Source organism: Sphaerodactylus townsendi, linkage group LG05 (assembly GCF_021028975.2).
Source record: "Sphaerodactylus townsendi isolate TG3544 linkage group LG05, MPM_Stown_v2.3, whole genome shotgun sequence".
Classification (NCBI taxonomy): Eukaryota; Metazoa; Chordata; class Lepidosauria; order Squamata; family Sphaerodactylidae; genus Sphaerodactylus; species Sphaerodactylus townsendi.
Window position 1 is genome coordinate 97531532 of NC_059429.1, and position 21287 is coordinate 97552818.

The 21287-nt window shown below is 44.2% G+C and overlaps 1 protein-coding gene across 6 annotated transcripts in view; it reads right to left on the reverse strand.

The window, feature by feature from the left end:
• The window catches only part of NAV1 (neuron navigator 1), a 328528-nt gene that overhangs the window by 73923 nt on the left and 233318 nt on the right, over positions 1 to 21287 (reverse strand). Inside the window, exon 1 of one of the 6 annotated variants that reach the window (XM_048496166.1) lies at positions 10659 to 10859. The exons of the other annotated variants lie outside the window; for them this stretch is intronic. Coding sequence (XP_048352123.1) covers positions 10659 to 10726 — 68 coding nt within the window. The 5' untranslated portion in view covers positions 10727 to 10859. Of the gene's footprint in view, positions 1 to 10658; positions 10860 to 21287 lie in introns of those variants that run through there. 6 annotated transcript variants of the gene reach the window in all.

A 21287-nucleotide genomic window follows, 5' to 3' on the forward strand; every position in this document is an offset into this window, starting at 1 on the left:
CGATTAGCCCTGTAGTCTTCGCTTCCATTGCAACTGTGTGTGTGTGCAAAAATAAACAAGTAAAATAAAATACAAGCTTTTAGTAAAGACTGTGCAGACTACAATTCTTGGAAATATAGGGGTCTAACGTCTAGCATGGCTTTTGGCACAACACAGATGTATCACTAGGTCACAAATATAAGCATTCCTGGTTTCCTCAGCTTTGACTAATTCATTTATTTCCTTAAAAAGCATGCCATCAGTTGAAACTCTATTTATAGCAAATAAAATCTCTATCTGTTACTAAATAGAGTCTTTATACTAGTCAACAGCATAATCCATAACCTTGGACCATGCAGCCCATATGCATTATGGTATGCAGAATTTATATCAGCTTGAGGAAGCAAGTGTTAAATTCAGAATTTCTTTGATGCTCTTTATATGCATGAAAGGATCCTAAATAAGACTATTTATTTGAAGTCTAAGTATCCAGAACTTTTGATAGGCAAGGGATGTTACTGCCTGATCAGAAAAATGTTTCTCCATAACATGTTATCTAATCAACTATGCTATCTGTTCAAAAAAGTCTAATTATGTAGCATGAGGCTGTATATTCAAGCAATGTTTGCATTTTTTAGTAAATGAATTCCATCAATCCATTCACAAATTCTCCCAAAGGTTTCTGTAAGATTGTTTGGGGCTGCTTTTTTATCTAGAAGACATTACCACAGATGCTTGGCTTTGCAGTTCTCAAAACTGTGAATTTGTGTCTGCAGAGGGAGTATGCCTCTTCTTCACAGCAAAAATGTTATAAAGAGCTGAGAAAAAGACCTTAAGGTCATTGTTCATTTGCAAATCTATGTACACAGCATCAATTCCTTACCTCTTCAGTGCTAAGTTTCAAGAAGTTCAATGAATAGAAGATTGTTGTGTGCCACAGATCTGCGCAAGGAACTCAAGTGTGTAGAGGAAGGGACTAGCGGTAAAAATGAAAGTGGAGCCTTCTGAGTAGAGTACTCCACAAATCTTGGGATCTTTGTGTGTATAGCCTGAGGTTTATCACATTATTCTCTCCCCGGAGGAAAAAAAATCAATAATGGCAGCAGGCCAGTTTGAGAATATTTCAATGAAATTTCTCTCCCTATGGGTAAGACTGACATGCCTGCAAAATACAAACACTGCAACAAAGCAATGCAAGGCTTGGTGGCCCAAATGAAACTGGAAATAGTTCACCTTGCAATGATTTCATAATTATCTATGCATTTCTAAAAGTATAACCAAATCAGTAATTTTTCAATATAACTATAAATCTAATCTGGAAAGTTATTATTCTAAAAATGAAACCTTCATCTGATTATAAATATGAAGATTATACCAGCAAGGATGAGTCTTTATGTAGAAAACCATGATTTCAATCTAGTCGGCACTCAATCACTTCCAGTCCGGCTTCCGTGCTGGGCATGGGACGGACACCGTCCTTGTCGCTGTCACAGATATACTCCGCATGCAGCTCGACAGTGGCGGATCGGCGCTGTTGGTACTGTTAGACCTTACCGCAGCGTTTGATGTGGTCGATCATGACCTTTTGGTCCACCGCCTGGCCGCTACTGGGGTTCGGGGCATGGTCCTTCAGTGGATTGCCTCGTTCCTCCAGGACAGGAGTCAGCAGGTGTGGCGTGGGGACCAGGCCTCCCAAAGGTGCCTGCTGGAGTGCGGTGTGCCTCAGGGGGCCTTGTTATCCCCACTCTTATTTAACATCTACATGCGCCCCCTCGCTCAGCTGGTGCGGAGTTTTGGGCTGGTTTGCCATCAATATGCTGATGACACCCAGCTCATTCTGATGATGGAGGGGGGGGGGCGACCTCGGCCACTGTGGCTCTACAGCATTGTTTGAAGGCGGTCGCTGGTTGGTTAAAGCAGAGCAGGTTAAAACTCAATCCATCAAAGACGGAGGTCCTTTGCCTGGGTCGTGGTGGGGGACATGGGGATTTCCAGCCGCCAGTACTGGAGGGGGTTTCTAGAAACCCTACTCCCCTGGCTTGCAGCCTGGGGGTCCACCTGGACTCTTCTATTTCAATGGAGAGCCAGGTGGCCCATATTACCCAGGTTGCCTTTTTCCATCTCCGCCAGGCTCGACGGCTGGCCCCCTATCTCTCCCAAGTCGACCTGGCCACTGTGATCCATCCAATGGTCATCTCCAGGCTGGACTATTGTAATTCACTCTATGCAGGTCTTCCCCTGAGACTGATCTGGAAACTGAAACTGGTCCAGAATGCGGTGGCGCAACTTCTGGTGGGCGGCTCTTTTGGAGCCCATATCACCCCAGTGTTGCGCTGCCTACACTGGCTTCCAGTGGAATTCCAGATTGTTTTCAAGGTGATGGTGTTAACCTTTAAGGCCCTTCATGGCTGGACCCTCCGCACGCCGGAGTTCCGTCTCACCCGCCGCTGTCCCTGAGGCAGGCCTCCTGCGTTCTGCTGAGGCCAACTTGCTGATGATCCCCGGCCCCTCTGTGATGCAGCTGGTCTCTACCCGGGCCAGGGGCTTTGCAACCAGGCCCCTGCCTCAGTGGAACCTGCACTTCCATCAGTGGTCGCGGGCCCTGTGGGATCATGGTGGTTCATGCAGGGCCTGTAAGACCGAGATTGTTCCACCGGGCTTTTGGGTGAGCCAGCCACTTGATTGGACATCCCTGTGTTTAGTATGTACCATCACTGGCACTACCGATGTGACATCTTTCGGTATTGTCTGTCCCCTCCCGGCCTTGGGACTGGGAGCCATCATTAGTATTATTAATATTGTTTTTCTGGGTTTTAGAATGCTGCTTATTCTGAGTTATGTATTTTAACTATTTATCACTTATTTATTGTGCACATTGTTTTAGTTGTGATTTTGTTGTACACCGCCCAGAGCCCTTCGGGGGTGGGCGGTTTATCAAATTTAATAAATAATAATAATAAATAATAGTCTTACTAACCAGTGAAATCATCATTTAAACAAATCTACCCTGACTTCATCCCATCCGTTTGCCTGGTATTCCCAAAATTTCTCAGAGGACTTTGGAAAAAAATTCAAGATTTTTCCTGAAAGCTCTTTCAACTAGTAGGGATTTTTCTTTTAACAGCCTGGGGCTTTCTCCTTATGAGCTCTTCCTACAGCCCATCCCCCATTTATTCAAAATGTACCCTCATGAAAGAGATGGGAGAGGGCAGATTGGTGTCTGGAGTCCAACTGACACCAGAGATTTGCTCCAGTCTCAATACCCACAGAGCATCCCCTACTCTTCGGGAACAAGGAGAATGCCACATCTACTAGTGTCATTAAGCCAGGTTCTACAGCTAGTGCTCTGTGATGCTTCCTCACTCCTTTCACAAGGTTAAATGTTATGTCTGGTGCTCAGATGGATGGGCTGGAGGTGAAAAGGCTGGTGACAGACAAACTCATTTTAAGCAAGGCCTGGTCTTAAAAGGGAGAATGGGCCTGAAGTTTCCTAAACTCAGGAAGTTTGTTTCCAAATCTTCTCAATTTCAAGTTTTGGCATCACTATTAAATAAAACAACAAACATTTGTTCTTCAAAAACATGAGGAACTTAGGCGCCACACAGGCTGTGTTGAGCCAGAATTCAAAAATCTTATATTAGGTGCCAAAAATGAGAAATCCTAAAATTTATTTGTAGGTAAATCAATTAATTACAGGTTAAACCCAATGCCCTTAATGACACATATTTTGCAGATTTGTCTTGGATTTGTTTGGAAAAACGTAAATCAAAAGTGCTTACATAGGGACTTAATATACATTAAGTATAACCTAATTACGCTTGAGGGAAGAGACTCTTATCCAGACCAGTAAAGAGATACATAATAAAATCTTCATATAAGTATGAATTCTTCATATAGAACAGGGCCAGTCAGAAATAATCTGGACATAGATCTAATGTGAATCCAATTAGCTCTGACAGTTAGTGCTTCCCCTGATTCTGAACACTAGTGGAGGGTGGCAATTTGTGGAAAACTAGTCCTGGATAGCCAAGGCTGGCCTGATCTCCTCAAATCTTAGAAGCTAAATGGGATGTGGAGACAGGCAATGGCAAACCACCTCTGAATGCCTCTTGCCTTGAAAACTCCACCAGGGGTCACCATAAATCAGATATGACTTGTCAGCAAAAAAATAGTTTTTCCTGAGAATCAGGGAAACTGGAAGGAGCTGTGGACACCCCACATAATCTATGAATAGAATGTTTTTTTAAACTGAATAGGCCTGCTGAAGATTTTGTAGAAGACAAATGGCTGTTAATGGCACAATAGGCATGCCAAGCTTACAAAAGGGGCCCAACCTGAACTGAATGTGAGTGAAGGTGGCAAATGACTGAAACAAATAGGCTAATGGTTAACAGAGTACACCTCTATGATGCCTGGATCCATCCCAGATACAGCTGAGACCTGCCCTCTCCACAATGCTGCTATCAGAAGGAGGGCTCAAGGTAACCAGGCACTCTCCATGGGGTCTAGATCCAGCTGCAAATCCCCTCCCCATCACAGAGCTTGTGTATTTAATGCCAGTTATTTGCTTTATCTCTTTGAAATCCCTGTAAACTGCTCCGGGAGACAAGTTCGATAGAAGGGAAAAAACGTCAGAGATAGAAACATAACTAATAAATAAAAGCAAACGAAATAGGTTTCAGGAGAGAACATACTCCTGAGCTCTCCCCCACAGCCATGGTAACTTCCCTAACCTTCTAAATCAGGGGTAGGGAACCTGCGGCTCTCCAGATGTTCAGGAACTACAATTCCCATCAGCCCCTACCAGAGGCTGATGGGAATTGTAGTTCCTGAACATCTGGAGAGCCGCAGGTTCCCTACCCCTGTTCTAAATGAACAATGTATCTGATACCATTATCTGCATTCTTCCACATATCTCTGTTTTGGCCTCTGAACCCTACTCAGCTCTTGACACTACCTGACTCAATATGTTTTCACTCTGATCCTCAACACATTCTTTTGAAAGGTAAGTCTTTCTGATTTCAATGCAAGGTATCATCAAGCTACGATAGAAGTAAGAGGAATCTAATACGTTTGAACACAAACTACTTCTCTGAGGACCCATCATCCATATCTTCAAAAGGGCTTGTTCAAGCCAATTCACTCCAGAGGGCACTGGAATACAAGGCAGGCAGCAAGTACTGTGGCTGTGATTCCCCACACATTGAAGAGGAAATTGCTTTGACTGCTTCCCTTGATCTTTCCAGCTGGGTTTTCCTCATCCTCCATCACAGCAAGTGAGGGGAAAGGCCTGAGTACAGGCGACTAGGAAGGCCAGGCAGCCTTAGAAAGCTGATTAGTATTAGGCCTCCTTTCAGGGACTATCAAGAAGACAAGCTCAGGAAGCTACAGGATTAAGACCCGTTATACAGGTTTCAGTGAGCAATTTAGAAAAGAATTTCAGTGCTTCAACAGAGGCTCCTCCCTGAACACGTTAAAAGCTGAATGTCTCTGGAGCTGTCCCCAGTTTTTTATTTTGGGGGGAACAGTGCAAAGTAAGTGAGAAATTCACCTCTTGGGCCAGAAAAGTACTACACTACTTTAAATTGAATGCAAACACAGAAAATGTGTCAGTCCACTGGATCATTTCAAACACTTCTTATGTGTGCATCAGCTATAAGCAGTTTTTTCAATACCTAATCAGACATGGCTGAAGGAACCTGTAAGTATGCAGACAAAGGCACACAGACCCCTAATTCACTCAACAATGCAGCCAAGGACAGCAACATTTGCCAGAACTGGAAACTTTTTTTCCTGTTGATGCTGCTATGTGTTGATCAAGTGTATAACAAATAAAAATTTAGCAGATGCACCAGGGCCGGTGCTAAGGGAAACTGCGCCCAGGACAAGTGTGCACCTTGTGCACCCACCACGCACCCATGCCCCTGCACCGGCACATGCCTGGTACATCACATGCACCCCGCCCCCTTGGCCCTACACCACTGAGATGAACTTCTTTCCATCATTGTATGTCTAGGCTAAAAAAAGCTGAAACTATTGAATTTCAGCCTACTGCATAACTAGTAAAAGTGAAGGATACTTAAAAAAAGAAGCTTTCCTAACAACATTTTAGCAGATGAAGTACGATTGTGGTGTACTGGTTACAGTGCTGAACTAGGATCTATGAGACACAGGTCTGAATCCCCTCCCCCCCCCCGCCCCCCCGCCAGCTTCCCTCACTGGATTGTTGTCATAAAAATAAAATGGAGGGGGGAGAATGCTGTTTTAAGTCACTTTGGGTCTCCATTAAGAATGAAAGATTGGTATAACTATCTAAATAAATAAATAAATTTCTCCCAGTGTATGATAAAAAAGGTGCAGCCTTTGAATGTTTGGTTTCACGCAACTGGTAAAGGTGAAACCAGTCTTCTAAAAGAAAACTGGAAACTCTATCATTTCACCAGAAGTATGTTTTTTTCTGGATCCTACATAGGTGGACACCATGTGTTCCCAAAACCACATTAACAACAATAAAAAGATAAACAAGGGCTGATTATATACAAGGTATCTGCTGCGAGATGGGGGTGAATTTCCCTCATGGCAAGATTTCTTGTACAAACATATTTCCTCAAGCCCTGCTTTCACTTTTCATTCTCTCTGCAGCAAGCAACACCACTTCTAGCATGACTTGTAATTTGCTTTACGGCCAGATTTGCCAGTGAGCACAGCTTTGGCCCAGACATCTTCCCTCTACCCACACACTGCCCTTCCCACTCCCTCACATTACTATCCATGCCTTCCCTTCACCCTCCCTTCCATGTTGCTGGCTTCTTCCTGTTTTTTTTTTAAATCCTCATATTCAGATTCTAATATCTTGTTATAATAATAACAGATGGGTTGGCCTTTGCCAACAGTACCAGTAAGGTCTTTTTTTTGGCTCCACTACCCTTCCCCCACTTTACTCCCATTCTCCCCAGTAATTGGGAGGGCTATTTATTTCAAACTTATTTCAAACAAGCCTCTGTCATCTCTTGTGGCAGCAATAGCAGGGGAGAAAGAGAGAGAGACAGAGATAATGTGTGTGTGTGGAGGAGTAGATCTAGCACATGGTCCCCTGCTTCAGCAGAGTGTGGTCCAGGGAATTGCTTTGCATCTTTCATTGTGTGTGTGTGGCGGGGGGTGACCGTTTTTGATATGGGTTAGAATATCAATATGTATGCAATCACAGGTATATCAATATCAAAGCCCTTTATCAACATCAATATCAAAGCCCTTTATCAATATCAAATGCCTTTAAGGAGTTAATGGGTGGAGTTGAGAGAACCAGGAAAAGCAGAGGCCCACTGAAACTTCAGCAATCAGCCCCACTGCACAGATAAGAGCCCTACATAATAGGCCACAGAGAATAAACTCTTCATTAATTATGTTAGATGAAAATAATCTCTTGGCAATGGTCACACCTGCTTAACACTGCAAATCGAGTCAGTGGTAAGCACAGTGTTGAGCTCAATAACTTAACTGTTCCTTGCAAGCATTCTGTCCCACCCCCATGAATCATCCCTGGAATGCTAGAAGTCAGAATTTCATGAAATTTTTACTGTAATGATAATGAGGAACATAATAATAATAAAAGAGAAAATCTAGGTGGATCTATTTGTAAGGTGAACTCCTCAGGCTATGTTAGAAGGAAGTTAAATGTATCAGCAGTAGGTTAAGATAAACCCAAAAAGCTTGTTCTGCCCCACCTAGCTAGCCTTCAAATACACACCCCTCTCAAAAACCAGACAGAGTTCAACATGCTCAGTGGATTAATCTTCCATACTACTGACTCTGGCATGTCAGGTGAGCCTGCCCAGGCTTGGAGGGAAAGCTTTTACGTAGGTATCTATGCAGGTTATGACATCAGTCAGGAATAGGGCATGCAAAGAAACAGCTAACATAAGGCAGCAAAAGATTTCAGCTAGAGTTAAGGTGGCACGAGGAAGAGGGAAAGCTGGGAAGGAAGCTGAGCTGTATATTCTTATCTACCACTGGCGAGCAACATGAAGCACCTGCTAAATGGCAGGGGACCTGACTCCAGGAAAGCCAGCTTATCACTCAACTCCAGTTCCATCAGAATGCAAAGCCTTTGATGTAAAGGGAGCATAAACATTGAATATGGGGCAGGGATCACTGTGAGACAGTCACTGGATTTTACTGTACCAGAAAAGATGGAGTAGGCTTTTTGTCTTGTCTTGTCCTTTTTTGGTCATTTCACTGAGCAATAACCACTTTACATCGAGGCAGGAATTCAAGACTGTTCTACCGTACCTTTAAAGACTTAGTATCTCATCTGGCTGCAGCACAGCCATTTAATGGATGTCACTAGCCAAGAGTGCAGCCTTGCTGTCACAAAGGGTGCAGCACACATCTGCAAGCAGGGCGAGGCGCTTCACAAATTTCTCCACCTCTGATTGCATCACACCCCCAGACAAAAGGGGTGGAATGACTGGCAGTGGCTGAGCTGGGTGGAAGAACCCAAGTTCAAATTCTCAATCAGCTATTCGTTGACTGTTGTGTTGTTATAACACTGCTGTAGGTTTCTGGACATAGCAACAAATATAACTAAGAGTTCTTAAAATTCAAACCAAAAGTTTAAGCATCTAGTTCTCTTCCAAAACTTGGGGAAGATCTAATGGACCATTAAAATACAGAGTCTGAAAAGTGAAAGACTGGCACCAGATATCCCACCTGCCTGGGAGCATAAGTCCTCCTTCTTAAAGGAAACCTGGGTCATTGTTTTCACTTTTGAAACCTATTTCCCCTTCCTCTTGCAGACTCCCATTTCTTTTTGGCAAGAACACATTTTTAGCTATTTTGGCAAATGGAGAATGAATACAATCAGGGTAGAATATGGTTTCATTGCTGCTCAGAAGGGAATGCAGCTGAATCAGAAAAATCCTGAACATCTGGCTGTAAAGTCTGCACAAGGAAAAGCTATTTTAAGGTAGAAATTTACAATTGCGCAGCCCACTGTTCAAGAGGAATAAGTGTAGTCACAAATGTTTAAAATATTTATCATCTTGGGGATGTGAGGAAGGAATGTATGATGACCCAGAATCATGAACAGCGCAGCTGCTGCCTTCGGATTGTCGAGTGAAAGCAAACCCAGCAGCTAGGAAATGCAATCTATACGGTATTTTGCAAAGTCAATAAGTTAAAGTGCAATTACTTTAAAAAGGGGATCCAAGTATTGAATGCCTTGCCCTCCTCAAGTGGTTCATTTTTGGAAGAAGCTAGTGCTCATGCAACATTGGCAATGCACCATTGGGAAGAAAACGGGTCTATTCAAGATTTTTGCGTGTGTTAAGATAACCAAGGTTAGATGTGTGCAGCCAAGAATACTGCGTGATGGTATCCAAAATGATAAGATTCTCCGATGGGCTCCCTCCCCGCAGAACAAAACCGGAAGAGACAAGGGTTTCCAGCGATCCTGACATTTCCCCCTTGCCCCACCCCCAGCACATGCAAGGAGCAACAGCTTTGAATGAAGCGCCCGCATACACCCCTCCCCCCGGCCTGGAAATAGCCTCCCTCGGCGCCCCCCCCCCCCCGCATGCTGCAACGGTCGCTCCCTTTCAACGTTTCTTGGGGAGATCGCGGTTCACAACCGGGCCCTTGCGGCTGGCTAGCCTACGACTTGCAAACAATGCTGGGTTGATCCCGAGTCGTGCCTTTTGCTCCTTGCAAGCCGGTCTCTCTCGAGCATGTGCTTCATCGCACGCCAGATTCCGTGCAAATTCAAATCGGCCAAGTCCCACCTATCCTCTCCCTCGTGGCCTGCGCCCCTCCCCTCCACCCTTTCCGAAAGATCGCGTTTCAACGATTGGGATGGAAGCTAGCAGGACAACCAGACGCATTTCAAATCGAAACACGCACGGAAAGGAAAGGAAAGGAGGAAGCTAATCCAGGTGCCCAACAATGTGCGGCACAAGCGCCGCAGGTTTCAACTGGGGTGGGATCGGACTGCCCGAAAAGGGGGACAAGAGTCACACGCGCGCATTTGCACACTGGATCGTGCCAATGAAGCGCAACAATGTTGCTGGTGTCTCGCCATGCCGCGGTCAATTCCCGAGCATGGCAAATCGCAACACACACACACACACGGGTTGTGGTTTTTTCCAATCCCCTCCAAGCTGAACAATAACAGCGCGTTCTCTGCGCTGCTTTGTCTGAATTTATCGGTGTAGAGAAACGACGGTAAAGGGAGCTTCATGTCAGACAGCCACATTGCCTTTGTAGGTCATGTCAGACCTCGGGCTTGTGCGCCGAAAACGTCGCCCCGCTATTCAAATCCACACCACACCCCGCTTTCGAATCCGCACCGGTTGAGACCGAACCCGCGTGAGCCCCCAGAGAGGCCTCTCCCTCCCCAAATGTCACACCTGGGGGGCTCATGGGGCATCATGCAAGGGTTCTCCCTTGACTCTCTCATTGTCTCCGCAGGCAGCGAGCAGCTTCGTGCCAGCTACCGGAGGGCACCGGCGAGGGCTCCGCGGCACGGAGACCTGCCCGGAGACCGCTGGCCGAGGCATCATCGGCATCCTGCCCTCCGCGGCCAGTTTGCTGCGCGGGAGGCAGCGGGACGGGCGAGCTCTGCCCGCAGCCCTGGCGGCTCCCCTGGCAAGGCAGCCGCGACCCCAACGTTGCTCCTGGCTTACCTGCTGGGTCTGGCAAAATGCACGGTGCGCAGGGGCCTGCCCGACCTCTGCAACGGAGCATGGAGCATTTTCCCGAGTTGTCCCTACAAACTCATCGCACGCTTCCCAGTCGACGGGACTCCAGAGCCGCAGCTCCCCGCTAGTCGCTCAGCCTGCTAGAAAGCGGCCACATGAAGCAGGAGGAAGGAGAAGCGGCGAGACCCTTCCCTCCTCGAGACCCTTCCTTCGCCCGCCCCCTTTCCCCACCAGACGGCGGCTGTCAGCGGCGTTTAAAGCTGCAGCGCACCATTTCCACCCAGCTTTGACTCTTGTCCCCTCCGCTTCCGGAAGCTGCCTCTTTAACACTCACTGCAGGTACGGCAGACAAAGGGCCGTTTGGATCGCCTAGCCGATTCCTCCCTGCAGCAGAAGCTGCAGAGCAAACTTGCCGGACGCCCTGAGAAAAAGGTCCCCCTAACCAACCATTAATGAGAAGCTGCGACTACTGTCACCCACCAACTGCAGGGGGCTGCATTTTCTTTACATCTTGGTACTGTGCAGGCTCAAGTGCCTGCAAAGCAGCCTTCATCCTGGCAACAGGCAAGTAAAAGTCTTTGTTCTTCACCAAGCTCTTTACTCCCTGGCTGCACAGTGCATATGTCTGCTTGCAGGGTTGCAAAAACATGCCATGATCCTACTACCAGAGTGAAAAACACACTGGGAAAGCCTGTCAGTAAGAACAGGGATCAATGTTCAGCGTCCAGGTTCCAGATGGTCTCTCCGTCTGGATTCAGCAGAAAGCCTTTCAAATTGAAGGCCGTGTCAAACCTGTGCAAAGGGATGAAGCTGAAACTTCCGTATGGTGGCCCACACAGTAACTGGGGTTTGATTCTAGCTGTCATGTACTACTGTTGTTGACCTTTTTGGATAAAGTAGCAGGCTTCTTGCTGCCTGTGCTTCTCGAACAGTTGAATGAACCTTACTGAGAAAAATCCGGAACCTATCCACTGGAAATACTTCATAAGGCAACCACTTTTGCCAACAATGCTAACAGTTTTTGATATCAAGAGTCATATGCTACCCTTGTCAGAGGAACTTAGAGTGATTCCACACAGCATATTTATAACTATTGCAACCCGTTGTAAATATGCTGTGTGGAATCCACTTTAGTATGGCATACATGGTGTTCTCTCCCCCCGACCCATGTACCATTTTTGATTCTGTAATCAGCACTGTACAGAGAAAGAACAATAGAGAGAGAGAGTACTGTCTAGTGAGCTTTATGGTTCAGTACCAGTCCAATACTCTGCCAGTGACACTATAATGGTGGAATCCCTGCAACAGGGTAACCTCCTAACAGGTATGTTTGCACAATCAAGAACCACAATAATTGTTAGCAACAACAGTAATAATAACAGTAGTAATTATGTCCAAGGAGACCATCATCATAGCCCTTGATTCTTATGCATAACCTATTGTAAGAGGATACCAATTAGCATCATTGGTGAAAGCTGGTGTAGGTCCCAGCCCCAAATTTAAATCTAATTTAGCCCTGACCTGAGCTAAGCCATTATTATGCTTTTGGCCTCTGCCCTCCACCTGCAATATGGCAAACATACTGACCTCCATGTGGCCTGACAGGTGAAAAGAATGCTGGGATAAGGTATATGAAGAACTTTGAACATGCAGAAAATGAGAATTTGAAAGATGTTGCATTACGGTCTGCTTTGCATTTTCCACTCTCTTGAAAATGGGTGTTGGGTTGCCCTGGTCTTAACTTTTGAACTTTTATTCTACTGTCGTAATGTATGATTAGTGATTTTTGTGTATGTATAGATACATTCTGAACTCTGAAGATGACCTTTGGGCCAAAATGCATTAGGTTAATCAGGGCAATAACTTATGTGCAATCAGGTCAACCTTTGTAACAGTTTATGGGCTATTATTGTATTTTTATGGTATTATTGCAGATGGTACTCCTGGATTTATATTTCCATTGAATTTCCACAATGTTAAATGGATGTAAATGTTTTTAATACAATTCTTGTGAGCACAGTGTAATAAAATTATTCTGTATATACTTAGGGTTTTAACATAGCCATGGCTTTTCTCAACCCTGGCTTGTTTCATAGGCTGGGTTTCTTTTTCCCCATTGTTTGTGAATCAGCTATAAAAACAGACCTGTACATGAAACTATGGTAGTATCAATCCCCACTCTACTCTTCTTCTTGGATGTACTTCTTGTTCCCCTTTCAGTATTAACATCCTATTACTGGGAAACTTGCTCTCTGGGTCCATCCCTATAAGTGTACAGCAATCTGATGAAAAACCAATGTTACTCCATTATCAGTGGAAATATTTGGTCACCTCAGTGCATTTTGTTTGGACTTACACTCCATTTGGAAATCAGGATTATTGTCAGGTTACTGAAGGTTTTTAAGCATGTTACATTTCTCCACTGTTTCACCACTGGGGTTCTTGTCTATTCTTCTCTCTCACTAAGAATACAGCAATTGCAGCCTAGCAGTTCCCAGTGTAGCAACTGTTCCAGGAGAACTACAAATTCTGTGATAGTTACATTTTGTAACGTTGGGTTTGGGTGCAAAATGGGTCAAATAACTCCTAAGGCCATTTTGGCTTGTGAAAATGTTTCAGGGGGTGGGCAGGCGAGAGCTCTCTTTCCCCCAATGCTACAGTCTGAGGCAAATCTGGCCCCGTGTGGGCTATGGGAAAGCAAGTTATATCTCCAATTTGCCATTTGCTTCAAAACATATCATTTTTCTTATGAGAGTCCAAAGAAGAAGACACTTCCCTTTCTGTATGGTCACAATGCCTACTAGCTATCATTGCTCAGTCAAAATAAGTTTCAAATTACTGATTACAAAGATCCAAACACAATTTAAGGGCAAAGAACAAAGCCCAATTTCCCTGCATGTTTGAAATAAACACTGTTCAGTTGTGTGCAAACCTATTCTATCCACCTTGCTCTTGGATGGCGGATATACTAGGAAAAAAGGCAGAGTCAAGACTCAGCCAGAGATTCAGCCATAGCTAGTATGATGCCCAATGAAAACAACAGAAGATACTGTCTCAGGTAGAAGCCTCATCTTGCCAAGCTTCTAGCCATTAGATCTCTCATGAATAATTAGTCACAAAAATGTACTGGTCAAAAATATAACTTTTCTTACATTGGCATCTTCCACTGAAAAGTTTGCCCAATACCAGATGATCCACTATTGGGTTACCCAACAAAGCTCTACTAATCAGATGGAACAAACCTTCTCTCAGGGATACCTACATACAAATGTATGTGTCCTCAAGTCGCAACTGACTTATGGTGACCCCAGCAAGGCAGGTGAGAAGCAGAGATGGTTTGCCCTCACATTTCTCTGCAGGACCTTCCTTGGTAGTCCCTCATCCAACTACTGACCCTGATTAGTTCCAAGATCTGACAAGATCGACCTATATCACCCTGGATACCCATTTTTACCTTGTTTCAATTTTTTTCCAGGATCCAAAACCATCCACACCTTTTCTTCATCCAGTCTGGTGTAATACCTGATCGTGAGCCTGCCTGCCCCCCTCCTCCCAAGTCTAGAAAGAAAACAATCTTTTGTTTCAGGATTGGCTGTCAGTGAGAGCAGAATCCTTCCCCATATCAATGTTCTGTAACGACTCATGATATGCACTACTGGTGGTTTCACTCTTATGTGGCTGCAGGTTCTCCTGTCCTTGTTTTGTTATGTGTTTTAGACTATGATGAAATGTGATCCCACTTCTTCCCCTAGGCCTTACTGGTGGTTCAGATGCTTGAAGAAGCATGGATAGGTAGTTTTGCAGAGTCCCAAGGTATAGTGTCTAAAGTTATTTAGGATCTGGAAGATTCAGAATCAAAACTCTACTATGCCATGGAAGTTTGCTGGATGTTCTTGGGTCAGTCACACAACTCAGACTACCCTACCTCATAGAGCTGTTGTGAGGATAAAATAGATGAGTAGCAAACGATATTTGCCTCTTTGGAGGGGAAGTTTCCAACTTTGGGGAAAAGGTGGGGTACAAATATAGCAAATAATCAATCAATAAATATAGTCAGTTCTACCTTCTTGCTCTACTTCTTTGGCCTGCTCCTGAGTAGAGTAACTTGCACTGTGTTTGGGTGGTTGGAGTTTCTGGGTCCTTCACATGGGCGTCTAGAATTGGTTTTATAATGAATACTTGACATCACTTTGACTGCCTAAGTTTTCTGATTCCCGCGCCTTCAATAATTTTGATTTTTATTTTCACCAGCTTCTCAGATTCCAGGCTCATAACAATACTTCACTTCTCTGTTAAAGATCCCTCGCAGCCATTCTGAAGGTCACTGCCCAGACTGGATGTGGAATTTAAGTGAACAGCTATTATGAGTAAGAGGTGATGGACAAAGGACTTTTTTTACCTTGCAGGCAAGCTATTTCAGTACAGATTTGAGCTTGAATTGGAAACTGGGCCATAATTACAGCATGCCACTTTCTGACCATTCATGACAAGAAGTAATGACACCCAGTTTCAAAATCCCATTCAGCCACAAATCTTATTGGGCAGCATTCAGCACCCTAACCAACTTTAACCACAAATAAGGTTTCAGGTAGACAAGTTCAAGCAGAGACTCATACAGGAAAGAATGAGCAAGAAATCACAGACAAAAAACAATGAAAATGTTACCAAAACTGCCACCTTCATTGAGTACTAAGTTCCCCTGAGATTACTGGCCATGATTCAAGTAGACATCATTTGTCCACCACATTCAAAGCCCTTCTCTTTTTTAAAAAAGGCAAAAGATTTATACAGTCAGAAGAGAAAAAAGCCCATCTCGTTTTTCTATCTCTCTCCAGCTGGCCACTGTGTTGAAGAGGTGATAAGGCTTTTTATGATGGTCTTCTTGGTTACATATTTTCCAAAGGCAGCAAATAGATACAGATTTCTAATTCTGAGCCAGAGAATGAATGAGAGACAGAAAGAAATTTTGCTACTTAGGGCAGCTTTGCCTGAATAAAGATGATTCCCTGAGCACATCTCTAATAACCCTGCCAGTCAGTGTATAATAATCACTGCCAAGGCAACTGAGGGCCAATTTCATTACTATTCAAGTCACATAAAAGTTTCCTGTCAATTTTAACACAAACTGAATTATCTTCAAGGGTACTAAACTGAGTTTCTTAAAAATCTACCAACCATTGAAATGGTCTTGTGAACAGGCTACTACAAACAAATCTCTAGAACTATTTAATTCAGTAAGATTTGTGAACTTTCCCATCACATTCTCAAGAAAGCAGCAACTGCAGCCCATAATGGTAGTCCAAAATAAAGATTATTAATATTTGAGTGCTCAGTCCAGCAAGTCTGAAGCTGTACCGTGATGGTTTGAGCAATTAGCATGCTGAATCTGAAATGACAGAAGCAAATGCTAGAAAAGGGCTTTATCAGACAGACCCATTTCCTTGTCACTCCATTTCCCCTTTTTTTAAAGCTTGCTCTCAGCTGCTCTCAGTGAGCATGTTCAGTTGTCAGCAGGATACTTGGGGAAGTTTAATTTACAGAATCAAATGTTTATGCATATCTGAAGAACCCTCTGAATACAGAGAATCTTTTACCTTGTCTGTATGTGCATATCTGTTTTACTGGATTACTGTGGGCACTTGTTTATTTCTACTGTTTATTGCCCCTTCTCAATTGGACACAAGGTAGATTACAAAGAGTTAGTTAATACAATCAACAGGATGTGACATTCAATAAACAGTGCAATGGGATTACAGTTATAGAGCCAATCAGAAATCTAAAAACTGTGCTGAAGCTAAGTATTAAGATGTTATAGTAAATGATGCAAAAATTGCATAGTAGAATACTTATAGCAAACTATACATAGCAGTAAAAGCCACAGGCCTTTATAATGTATACAAATAATTTTGTGAATCATTTTGTACAGTACTACCACACTGGTAAAATATTTGACCATGAAGTTCAGTAATAGACGGAATGGATCAGTAATATATACCGTAATTTGTTTTTATCATGGACCCCTATGAAGAAGTCCATTGGCTGGTAAACAGCATTTCAGAGCCCACAATTCTCCCATTGGATATGAAGGGTTTGAATACCTACACAGGATGCTTTCATCAACTATAGCTGACAAAAAAACTGGTTGATTGAAAAAGATGGTTGGTTAACCTAAACTGTGTATGTTATACAATGTTCACTGATACCCTCCCCCACCAAACATTCCCATAATATACATGAGTCCTCAGGTAATACAAAACAGCATTATTCCCTAGCCAATGAGTTGCTTTATCTCCACTATTTAATAAAGAAGCATGAAAGCTTGCAACCCCATCTGCAAGTCATTTGTTCCTCTCCTTCAGCAAGGACAGAGTTAAACATAATATTAGCAAAGCTGAAAGAACATTTCCCCACAGACTTGAAAATAAGTAATTCCTTCCTCAAGCTCTCATTTGCCTTAGCAATGCATTTTCCTCTACTCCCTTTGTCAGTGAGCTATCAGCCCACACCTTGTTTATTCCTCTGCACAGGAAAACAATAAAACAGCAAACAAGGGTATGTGTGTGTGTGGCGTGATAATTTAGTATACACAGGGACAATCACACTAATGTGTGTGTGGCTATATGTACATGCCTTAAATGTGCATACAGACACTGGTGTATAGAAACTGTTACTGAAAGCCATGGAAGCTGTACACATGAAGCACAAGATATATGAGTATCAGTCCCATGTTGGACCTGGAAGCTCTTTAACCTCTGAGTTATATGCTGTGGATAGCCAGGCTGTCAATCCTCATTTGGTAGCCATTGTTCCTATGACCTAGGACAAATTCCTAGCATGCATTGTTGTTAGGCAGTTTCAGCGTCCAAAATATACTAACCAATGTGATTAAGCAGCACTGAGCTGATGGACCCAGGAGAAAAGCATCACAGAAAGCTACAGCTCACTCCAAAGGAATCCCCATGTAAGGCATGATTAAAAGGCCCATCAATTATTCCTTCTTCCTGTGTGCTGCTCCACTCCGCTTCTCCCCTGAGCCCACCGCCTGCCTAGTAAATCAGCTAGCTTGAAGGAGCCCACTGTCCCCACTCCTTCCTCGAGCCTACTTCTTGCCTTATAAATCAGCTATCTTGAAGCTTATGGTTTCCCTCCTTTCTTCAGTTCTCTGGCCAGCATTTAAGGGAGTTACAGAAAGACAGTCTTAAATTACATCAGACTGACAACTGACCTTCTCCAGAATTCTGAAGTTGCCACCCCTGCACATCCAGTCTCCCCAGTTTGCAAAAACAGAGAGAACAACTCAGTTAAAATATGTTCTGCCATTTCTGTATGAAATTCTTAATGTGCTGCTTGCATGTGTGTTTCCACATGGAAAGTTTCTGAGTTCAATTTGAGGTGCCCAATTGTAGGTGTACTAAATGGTGTACTAATGTGCAAAAACATGTACCCCAAATTCCACAAATGTTAGTCTCAGAGAAAAGTGCAAAGAAGCATTCCAACTGCAGGTCTTCTCAAGGCTAGACTATCAGCTGACAAAAGCCACATGGAATCTCCCATTATGTTCTGTTTCTCAAGAACTGGTGGACACTTTCCCAGGTCATATGGAAAAAGAAGGGGGAGGGGAAAAATTCCACATAGCTGAAACGACAACTAAGCATTGAGAACAGATTCTGGACTACTTACTTTTCATAAAGCCAAATGTCCATATACTTATCTCCCTCACTTCCCCCATTTCATCAACTTCCTTGAAGAGTTTATAGTCTAAACTAACTTACATGAAGTACAATCAAGCAATAAGCATTTCTGAAATCTCAAATTTCACTTCCACCTGGCATCTTTCATTCCTGATTCACTAACTGAATATGATTACCACCCCCAAGTTCAGGGGTCTGCAACCTGCGGCTCCGGCTCTTTCAGCCTTATACTGCGGCTTCATGTGGCCTGGAGATCGGAGGGCAGCATGGGCATGTCCCTCCAGCCCTCCAGAGCAGCGCTGGAAGGAAAGGTGAGTGGAGGGGCCAAACCGGAGGCAGCTTCGTGCATGAGAGCGCCACTTCTCGTGTCCCCTCCACTCACCTCTCCTTCCAGCGTTGATCTGGAGGGACATGCCCATGCTGCCCTCCGACCCCTGGAGGTCAGAGGATAGTGTGGGCATGTCCCTCCAGAGTAGCTGCCTTCCCCCCATCTGCCATCCCTGCAGCTGCCACCCCTCCTCTGCCCCACGGAGCAGGTGGCTCCAGGCAGGCCGCAGCACTCATCCCCCCTCTGCCCCAAGGAGCAGGCGGCTGCCTGCTCCGTCGGGCAGAGGGAGTTTCCCTGCCCGGCACCTCAACCTCCCAGGCTGGAAGGAAAAGTGAATGGAGGGGCCAAACCAGAGCCCCTCTCTGACTCAGTAGATCTTCGGGGCCATGGAAAATGGGTCCAAATGGCTCTTTGGGTGGTGAAGGTTGCTGACCCCTGCCCTAGTTCTAAATGGTGGTCGTGGAAAGTGCCATCAAGTTGCAGTCAACTTACGGTGACCCTATAGGATTTTCAAGTCAAGAAATGTTCAGAGGAGATTTGCCTGCCTCTGCATAATGACCCTGGGATACTTCGGTGGTCTCCCATCCAAGTAGTCCAAGATCACCCAGTCAATATTCATGGAAGAGCGGGGATATTCAAACCTGGATCTCCCAAGGATCTATTCTTATACCTCAAGAGACAAATGGGGAGCACATCAAGAGGTGAACTCGTGTGGAAGGCTGCCTGGCTGTGAAAGGTGGAGTCCGCACAGCAAATGTATAATGGGTTGCAGTCATTATAAAAGAATCAATTTTTCTTTTTCCTGTTTACAAGGTTGCCATGCAGGCAGCAACTGGAGCCCATGGAAATAATCTGGATTGCTTTTGCACCTTCACATGGAGATGCTTCTCTTTTTTAAAAAAAATTCTGCAACACATGCGTAGCTGCATAGGCATACAGAAATGAACCCCTGCCGCCATGCCCATTATCCCACAATACGATCAGCTGCACCTGCACAGCTGTGCACGTGCAACACACACAATTTTAAAAAGAAAAGAAAAAGGCAATAGCAGGGCAATAATAAATATATTGCTGTGGCAGGCAGATTCTCCCTGACTGTGGATGGCGAATGGAAGGGAGGGAAATAAAGCGCCCCCTAACTGGCCATTTGCACAGGAGGAGCTCACACCTGAGATTTTGCAAAGTATCACTGGTTTAGAGATTTTAAAAAATCCCAGGTTGAGGGAAATAAAATGGGGCAAACTCGTTTTAGGGACAGGACCTATGCAAAGTGCCCCCCCCCCCAATATGGTTTGTATTGCGCTCTACACCCATTATATTTGCCCTGTGCAAAATCCACCATAGTCTGTCAACTAAGTCTTTACAGCCAGATGCAGAAACATAGGATCAGTCTAAGGAGACAGAGGAGAAAGAAGCACCCTTGGAGATCTAATATTTTCCCTACAGAAATTGGCATGGAAAACAGAGTATCTGGTGACAAGCAGAAGGAAAGTGAGGCAGATTTATACAGTTCTGTCTTGGCTAAGCAAGTGGAGTGACAGCTGTTAGGAAAGCATGGAATGTTGGAAGCAAGCACCTGTTCTCTTTAGGGTTCATACACACCAGCAATATCCAAGTCCTGATACAGTGAGGAATTTGGAATGCAGCTTTGATGCAGACATTCCCCTACTTTCAGAACCCTATTAAAAACCAGAACTGAAATTCATTTCCACAAAGCAAACTGGGAATATCATCTTCTTTTGATTACCTGCATTTTCAACCTCAGAACTGTGTCAGTTTGAATTGTAACTGGAATCCATGAGCCAATCTTCTGCTTCATTTTAGTTTAAATAATGTTTCTCAAACAACATAGCAGAAACCACCTGCAGGAAGGGCAAGTACTCCAGTTGTGGGCAGGTAGTGTTCCAGTTGTAGGCCCATGAAAGGACTGTGTGCACTACCTCCAAGCCACACCTTTCCCTGAAAGTAGTTAGGTAGGGTGGAATCTTTTCTTCCTATAACCCACTCTGGAGGTAGCAGTGGAAGAATAACTAAGCATATTGTCACTTGGCCTTCTTGCAGCTCTGCTCAAGCTCAGTAGTTGTTGCATCTTTCTCCTACATTCTGTTTTGAAGTTCAGCTTCAATTTCATTGGTCGTCTTTTTACTCCTGCATACAGTTTCCACAGCCACAGATGCAGAAACAGGTAGTTGAGAAAAAAGTGTTCTTGGCACAGATTCCCCATGTGACAGAATGAACAAAGTCACTTAAAGGTATGGTTGCTAACTCTGGCTTGGGACATTCCTGGAGATTTGGTGGCAAACATGGGGAGGGTAACATTTTAGAATGGAGGGAGATCAGCAGGGATGTAATGTCATAGAATATACCTTGAAGCTGACATAGTCTTCAGGGCCCTTGATCTCTATATTCATTTTATTTCATTTATTCAATGTATATACTTCCCTTCCTTTTACAGGCTCAAAACGGCTTCCAACAAATAAAAACCATAAAAACATGCATTAAATACGTTTAAAACGTAGACTGAAATAATCTTAAAATAAGCTAAAATTTTGGAGCTATGTCCAAATCAATGAAAACCAAGCCAATAAAGGAGGG